Source organism: Chrysochloris asiatica, unplaced genomic scaffold, assembly GCF_000296735.1.
Source record: "Chrysochloris asiatica unplaced genomic scaffold, ChrAsi1.0 scaffold00120, whole genome shotgun sequence".
In the NCBI taxonomy this organism is placed as follows: Eukaryota; Metazoa; Chordata; class Mammalia; order Afrosoricida; family Chrysochloridae; genus Chrysochloris; species Chrysochloris asiatica.
The window spans coordinates 1718972-1727409 of NW_006408638.1; the positions used below are offsets into that span (position 1 = coordinate 1718972).

Here is an 8438-nt window from a genome sequence, read left to right on the forward strand (position 1 = left end):
TTGATGTGGTTTTGATGATAGACTGACTTCCCAGATCCTCTGAATTCATTCTTGTAGTTTTGTTCTGTTATCAACTCTTCCATATATTGATTGGTTGGTGGTACTTCCAGCATGCCTATCTCTGGTTGTTGTCTGTTCTTTTTGGTTCTCAGTCTAAAGAACTCCCTTTAGGGTGTTTTGAAGCACTGGGTTTGCTTTTACAAAATCCCTTAGCTTCTGTTTATCCTGGAATATTTTTGTTACACTGCTGTATTTAATTGACAGCTTTATGAGGTAGATGATTCATGGTTGGCAGGCTGAGGAAGCTGAAAAACAGATTTAAGGAACCCTGGTGTGACACTTTGGGTTAATGCAACAGACTGTAATGTCACTGTTAACCAAAAGGTAAGTATTTCAAGCTTATCAGCAGCTTCTTGGGAATCCTATGCAGGGTCACAAAGGGTCAAACTGATTCGATGGCATGTACCAACAACAACAACAATGGGCAAAATATCTAACAACCCTAAACGCATCAAAAGAAGATGGAAGGAATACACAGAGTCACTGTACCAAAAATAAATGGTCAATGTTCAACCATTTCAAGAAGTAGCATAAGATAAAAGCGTCAATGGTGCTGAAAGAAGTCCAAGGTGCATTGAAGGCCTTGGCAAAGAACAAGGCACTAAGAATTGAAATATTCTATGCCAAGAAATTTGGCAACTAGGTACCAACTGACTGGAAAGTATCCATTATTTGTTCCCATTCCAAAGAAAGGTGACCCAACGGAATGAGGAAATTGTCAGATAGTATCATTAATATTGCATGCAAGTAATAAAATGCTAAAGATAATCCAAAAACAGCTGAAACCATACATTGACTGAGACCTTCCAGATGTTCAAGTCAGTTTCAGAAGAAGATGTGTAATGAGGGATATAATTGCTGATGCCAGAAAGATCTCTCTTGGTTGAAAGTAGAGAATACCCAAAAGATGCTTACCTGTGCTTTATTGACTTCACAAAGTCTTTTGATTGTGTGCATCATGACAAGCTATGGACAACATAGTGTTGAATGAGTATTCCAGAAAACTTAATTGTGCTCACGAGGCATCTGTACATAGAACAAGAAGCAGTTATTTGAACAAAGCAAGGAAATGCCAAATGGTTTTTTTTAAAAAAAATGTGTGCTAGTGTTGTATTCTTTCACCAAACTTATTCAAAGTGTATGTTGCACAAATAATCCAAAGACAAAGGGGTATATTCAGAGCTTCCCTAAAAGTAAATAACATTAGATAGCCAATCAATTTCTGTAAAATTTTTGTCAGCGAATTCAGGATATAAAATTGATTTCCAATTTATTTATATTGAATTATTAATATACAACAATATGGAGTATTGGTGTGGCAGTATGGGATAAGCACTGAATTGTTAACAACAGGATTGGCAGTTAAAGCCCATCAGAGGTTCCTCAGAAACTCTATACAGGGTGGCTTTGAGTTGAAACTCATTGGAAGATGCTCAACAAAAACATAAAGCAATATACAGTATTTCTAATATTTTTATAGTTTATCCATTTGGCTTTTCTTTAAATGAATACATTGTGGAAATTCATAATGAGACACACTATTCTAGATAGTTTTGACCTACTTTTAAGTTTAAAGGGATCATTATTTCCAATAACTGTTTCTAATGAGGGCATAAAGGAAAAAAGGACAGATTCATTTTTCAGAATAAAGAGGTGAGTGACTCTGGCAGAACTCTCCGCAACTTTTCATATTCTCTTTACCAAATCTCAGTTTTTTTTGTAAGTCACATTAAACCTATTTTCTCCAATAGTTGGTCAAAACAGTAAGACATTTTTCTGCTCATTTTGCATGCTATGCACAGAATGGAGAAAAGGATTTTAGAACTAGATCAATTACATGAGAGTCAGTACAATGATGAGCATAGACTTTATTGAGGGTCATTTGCTTTGACCACAATGATGTACAGAGAATCTTTAGATAATATAACATGGCTTCTGTGTACTGGAGAATGAATCTCCCCAGAGAAATACAATGATGACATTTTAAGAAATTCCCTTTAGCACTGGGTGGAAAGTGATCTTTGCATTGTAATTACTCATTGACTTAGCAATAGTTTCCAAGATTTTCATTCTTTTAATCCCAAATGTTTTAGTGACTAAGATTTATATTCAGAAATTCTATTAGTGCTAATATCATGATGCAAGTAACAAGTTGTTACAAACCATATTCAGATAATTCCAGGTAAGAATAAGACTCTAATTTGTATTGTTTTTATTCAATATTGATATCCATAAATATTTATTTCTCAAATTTTATTATTTTCATGTTTTTAAATTTAGACATAATATTTTCTTTTCTAGCATTTTTCCACATTGATGAGACACAATACTGCAATTCTTCCTGACTTGTTTTTTTGTAGTTGTTGTTAAGTTTTGTCAAGTTGGTTATGACTCATAATGATCCTAAGAACAGCAGAACAAAACACTGCCCAGTGTATTGCCATCTCACTATTATTGTCCTGCTTGAGCCATTGCTGTAGTCACTGTGCCAATCCACCAAATTTGGATTCTTTTGCTTTTTTGCTGGCCCTTCTATTTACCAAGAATTATGCCCTTCTCTAGGGAGTGGTCCTTCCTTATAACATGTCTAAAATATGAGAGACAAAGTCTCATTATCGTGGCTTCTAAGGAATATTTTGACTTTAATTCTTCTAACATAGACCTGTTCTAGGAGCTCTGGTAGTGTAGTGGTTACGAATTGGGCTGCAAATGGCAAGGTCAGCAGTTCGAAACTACCAGCTGCTCCATGGGAGAAAGTTGAGGTTTATGCTCCTGTAAAGATTTGCAGCCTTGTAAACCCTGATCAGGGTTGCTATGGGTCGGAACCAACTCAACAGCACTTAACAACAACAGGCCTGTTCTGGCAATTCATGGTAACTTCAATATTCTTCTCCAACAACATAACTAAAATGCATCAATTCTTCTATGGCTTTCCTTACCCATGCATGTGAGGCTACTGGAAATACCATGGCTTGAGTCACGCAATTTTAGTTCTCAAACTGATCTCTTTCTCATGAACATTTTAAAGAGTCCTTGTGTAGCAGAATTGCCTAATGTAATAGGTCACTTGATTTTTTGGCTGTTGCTTGTGTGAGTGTTGATTGTTGACTCAAGCAAAATGAAGTCTGTGACAACCTTTTTGGTTATAAGGTAAAAATTCAAAACATACAAGTAAGGGAACAAAACAATTCTATTAAATAATTTAGGTTTGTGTATTTAAAGTTACTTTTAACTTAACTGAATAATTAGATGGCTTTATTTCATATTTTTAAATAAACAAATATAATGTTTAGACAATGTCATTATTTTGATGTTTATGGAAAATTCACTTAAGTATTGTGGAATAATGAATCCATTTGTTCATAAAATCTGTCTGATTAGCATATTTAATAGAGAACTCCTTCTATTATCACTTAGATAATCAGATCATCTTTTAAAGTAAAATAACATTTGTTCTAAAAAAATCTTCAGAATATAGATTTAGTGTTTTCTCTTTTTAGAAGTGTTAGAAAACTAATGTATAAAGGCAAGTTTATTTTAGTTTAATAATTTATAAGCCACTGTGATATAATTCAGAAAATTTAATAATTTTCCAAGGAAACAAAAACAGTAGATAAGGTTGCACAATATAATCAGTGTGATTAATTAATTAATGAGTGTTATTAAATTCTATATTTGAAAATATTGAATTGATTAATGCATGATGCATATTTTTATAACCAGTTATAAACAAGTCAATTCAATGAATAAAAAGACACAATTTTTTTCTCAGTTAAAGAGCTTTAACTAATTTCCTTTGTGGACACTTTTTCAAAGGTAATAATTTAACTGAAAAGACCAAAGAAGTCACTTATATCATTGTTGCTGTTTGTCGTTAAGTGCCATCAAGTAGGATACTGAAAACAAGTTCACTTTCCCAGGTCATAAGGGTGGAGTTAAGATTTGAAACAATTTTGCATTCTTACCATAGATCTTTATAGCGCCCTTCACAGAAGTGTAAGTCACAACTGCTTACAATCTAATAAAGTGTTCATATACATATGAAAAAAGCAAGTTAGATTTATCTTGTGAAATTCTAGATTACGTTGAGTATATATAATATACTTATGTGCTCATAAACTGAAGATTAGTCAGGATTCAGGTAACTTTAAACGCCATCCTAGAGAATTTGGACATATCCTGGAAACAACAAATTCTTCCTGGAAACAGAATATTGCTTCTGAAAATATCATGATGACCGCTGAATTCCAACAAATTTAAACTGTCCTGGAAATGATCAGGGGAAAGTGACCTCACATAAGTAATCAAACAATGGAAGATTCTAACTCCATTGATTGATTACTTATATAAATTGTAGAACAAACTAAAAAGGATACATAATGGATGTTTATCAAATCTCATACTATGGCCATATTTTATTATAGAATATTCATAAAAAAATAAGAAAAGACCATTAGGGTTTGAAATGGAAAGTATTCAGATGAAGGAGGAAAATATTATTTTATTTACAGATAGTCTTAGAAAATTTGCTCCATCACAGCACAATGAATTAGTAGAAATATGAAGATGATATGTGCCAATTAATTTATTAAAGAAATCAGTGCATTTTTATTTCCCTATATTTCCAAGGATTTTTTTTTTTTTTTTTTTACTAGCTCCCTCTTCAATATGCAGTGATCTTTGGGCATTTACTGAATGACAAAATTCACCTATAGTGTACTGATTTAGGAGTCATGGTTTGGTGTTGTGAGAAATGCTCTGGACTGCAAGCAGTTTAAACTGCAAGGTTGCCAGCAGCAACAAGCTTGCTATGAGTCAGAACCAACTTGATGGCACTTAATGACAACAAACTGTTTTAAGATAACACTCAACTCTTACAATACATAAAATAAATGTTTGTGCAGTGGAAAAATAGATACTGGAAAATGGATTTTAAGTACACTTTAAGGTTCTCCAACACAAACACTAACACATATTTGAGAACACTAAGTCTAGAGTATCCTGTATTTGCTCACTATCTTTCTATAAACTATTGTTGTGAATATTAAGCTTCAGAACATGAAGTCATAAGATGACGTTTTATGGGCACTCACATTCTTTTGTACTATGTATACTTGTGTTACAGCGGAACTTGAAGAAGTGGCTCTGACACCTGTTCTTCAAGAAAAATTCAAAGAGAAAATTAGACACATTCAAAATTAAAATCTTATCTTTCCAGAATTCCTGTCTCAACAAAGGACGTACAGATGACTGAGGACAATCATTCCTTGACAACTGAGTTTATTCTCATAGGATTTTCAAATCACCCACATTTGAAGACCCTTTTGTTTGTGGTGTTCTTAGCCATCTATCTGATCACCATGGTGGGGAATCTAGGTTTGGTGGTGTTGATTTTCATGGAGCGCCGCCTCCATACACCAATGTACATCTTTCTGGGCAACCTGGCTCTGATGGATTCCTGCTGTTCCTGTGCCATAACCCCCAAGATGTTACAGAACTTCTTTTCCAAGGACAGAATGATTTCTCTTCATGAATGCATGGTACAATTTTATTTCCTCTGTCTTCCTGAAACTACAAACTGCTTTCTCCTGGCAGCTATGGCCTATGATCGCTATGTGGCAATATGTAGTCCACTACAGTACCACACCATGATGTCAAAGCAACTCAGTATTCAGATGACCATAGGGTCCTACATAGCTGGGACCCTGCATCCCATGATTCATGTAACACTTCTATTGAGATTACGCTTCTGTGGATCTCATCAAATCAATCACTTCTTCTGTGATGTTCTTCCACTATATAGACTCTCCTGTGTTGATCCTTATATTAATCAACTGATGATATTTATCTTTTCAGGGTCAATACAAATTTTCACTAATGCTGTAGTCCTAATATCTTATCTTTGCATCATTTACACAATTTTCCAAATGAAATCCAAGGAGGGAAGAGCTAAAGCCTTATCTACTTGTGCATCTCATTTTCTTTCTATCTCAATATTCTATGGTTCCCTTCTTTCCATGTATATTCGGCCAGGCTCAGTTAAAGAAGAAGATAAAGACATACCAACGGCTATTTTTTATACTCTAGTAATTCCTTTATTAAACCCTTTTATCTATAGTCTAAGAAATAAGGAAATAATAAATGCTATGAAAAGAACTATGAAGAGAAAACCACATAACATTCTGAAACAAATATCCTCTGTGACAAACTGATTTGACTTACTTAAAAGGTTTTCGAGTCAAGGAAACTGAAAAAAAAAAAAAAAAAGGAAAAAGATAACATTTATATCAAATATTAAATCAGTAAACCATAATAATTTTTAAGTAAAGTAATATATAAGTAATTTCAGAAGGAGGGGATTCTGCTAAAGTGTATTTCAAAATGTAAACTGTTAGAGTTTACTATGGTTGGCAACTATTAAGGTCACAAATTTTGTCAGAGTAGAATTAGTTACAATTTTCAATATATGCAATAAATCCTAGGAACAACAGTTAGTTTATAAAGGTGGCATCATTTTAGCATAATTGGTAAATTGATGGAATCCCTAGGCATACTATTTTAAACCCAGACATTTTTCAAGTTCTTATATATTCATTATTTAAGACACATTCATTATTTACGTTCATCTCCTAGAAGTAAACTGTACACTTGAATTTGATTTTCAACCTCTTTTGTGGTGTTTAAGAGATTGTTTTTGAATAGGGATTAATATAAAATATGTACTCTTAACTCAAAGTAGCTCTGGTAGCGTATTGGTTACAAATCGTTTTGCTAACCTTAGGGTCAGCAGTTCGAAACTACCAGCTGTTCCATGGGAGAAAGATGAGGCTTTCTGCTCCCGTAAAGATTTATAACCCTGGAAACCCTGTACAGGGTCGCTATGAGTCAGAACCGACTCCACGGCACATAACAACAACAACAACAACTCTCAACTCAAGAACATCTTTACCCTTGATTTTAGTCATTTTTCCTCTCAAAGAGGAAAATGGTGTGGTGGTGTCAGTTAACCACTGGACAGCTAACTGCAAGGCTGGCAGTTCAAACCCACTAGTTGCTCCTCAGAAACCTTATACAGGCAACAGTTGGAACTGCTATCTATGATTTGTAATGGACCCTTTGGCACTTAACAAAAACAACATCAATCTTCAGTTGAAAATATTACTATTTCTTATTGAAAGTTATAAGGAGTTGAATGTTTTCACATAGAAAGTTATCTATGATAAACAACAGTGTAATTCTTGACTATATTAGTTAATTTGAGGGTTTCCTACTCCCAGATGCATTAACTTAACTTGCTTGTTATTAGAAATATCACTAACCTGCACAAATTGCAATATAAATATTGGTAGATTTGGTATTAGTATTAAAAGAAAACTGGAAACACTGTTCATGCTAAATGAAGCAGAAAATAGTGAGAATATTAAAAAGCTGAATAGCAACAAAAATTTATTAATCATTTGAATATGCCTCAATAAAAAAGAAAGAAATGATTTACTGAGAACCCTTTCTCTGTACACAAGGTTGGCATTTCAAACCCACTAGGTGCTCCTTTGAAACCCTGTATAAAATCACTTTGATCTTATACAACTTGATGGCATTTAACAACAACTTTCTCTGCTAGATTTCTGCTAGACATAAAAGTAAACATTTCATCTATATTACCTTCTGGTGAGTTAGACATTATTTTATATAATTCTTTTCCAGCATAAAAAATCTCATACTTGAAAATATTAAGTAGCTTGCTCAAGTTCATGGAGGCAGCCAGAATGGAGCTAGGATCAAAATCAATTATGCCATTCACTTTTTGACAATTCCTTTCACAGAAACTTAATTTAGAGTTGACATCAAAATTTTAAAAATCTAATAAAGAAATTTGACATATACATATGAATGGAAATAAGCAATGTAGATTACAAACAAAGAATTTTAACTTATGTTAAGTTATGTCATTTGCTTGGGAATTCAGATAATGGATATCAGTGTAGCCTGTGATACTTAGTCATTAAGTAACATTACAAATTAAAGATGTTTAAAGAGTGAAAATTTGATTTTATGGAAATGTTTGCAAAAATGAGGATAGAGAATGATAGAAATGAAAATGTCATTGTTGTTATTAGGTTCAGTCAAATCAGTTACACTCATAGGGATCATATGCACAGCAGAACAAAACATTGCCCAGCCCCGAGACATTGGCACTATTGTTGTTATGCGTGAGCCCATTGCTGCTGTTGTTTTGCCAGCATTTATTTGTATGTGATATTAATGATATTGTCCAATGATTTGTACATTCCATTGGTCATGTCTTTGAGATAGGAACAAATATAGTATCTTCCAATCAGTTGGCCAGGTAAATTTGTGTCTCATACTTCAGATGTATT

At 33.5% G+C, this 8438-nt stretch overlaps 1 protein-coding gene across 1 annotated transcript; it reads left to right on the forward strand.

The window, feature by feature from the left end:
- Positions 1-5306: 5306 nt before the first annotated feature.
- LOC102810630 (olfactory receptor 5K3-like) lies at positions 5307-6272 on the forward strand. Its single transcript, XM_006868637.1, has one exon. The coding sequence runs from the start codon at positions 5307-5309 to the stop codon at positions 6270-6272; it is 966 nt and encodes a 321-aa protein (XP_006868699.1).
- The last annotated feature ends 2166 nt before the right edge of the window (positions 6273-8438 follow it).

Bases quoted from the DNA above. Each gene is read 5' to 3' on its own strand.
- LOC102810630 (XM_006868637.1), top strand. From the start codon at position 5,307: ATGACTGAGGACAATCATTCCTTGACAACTGAGTTTATTCTCATAGGA.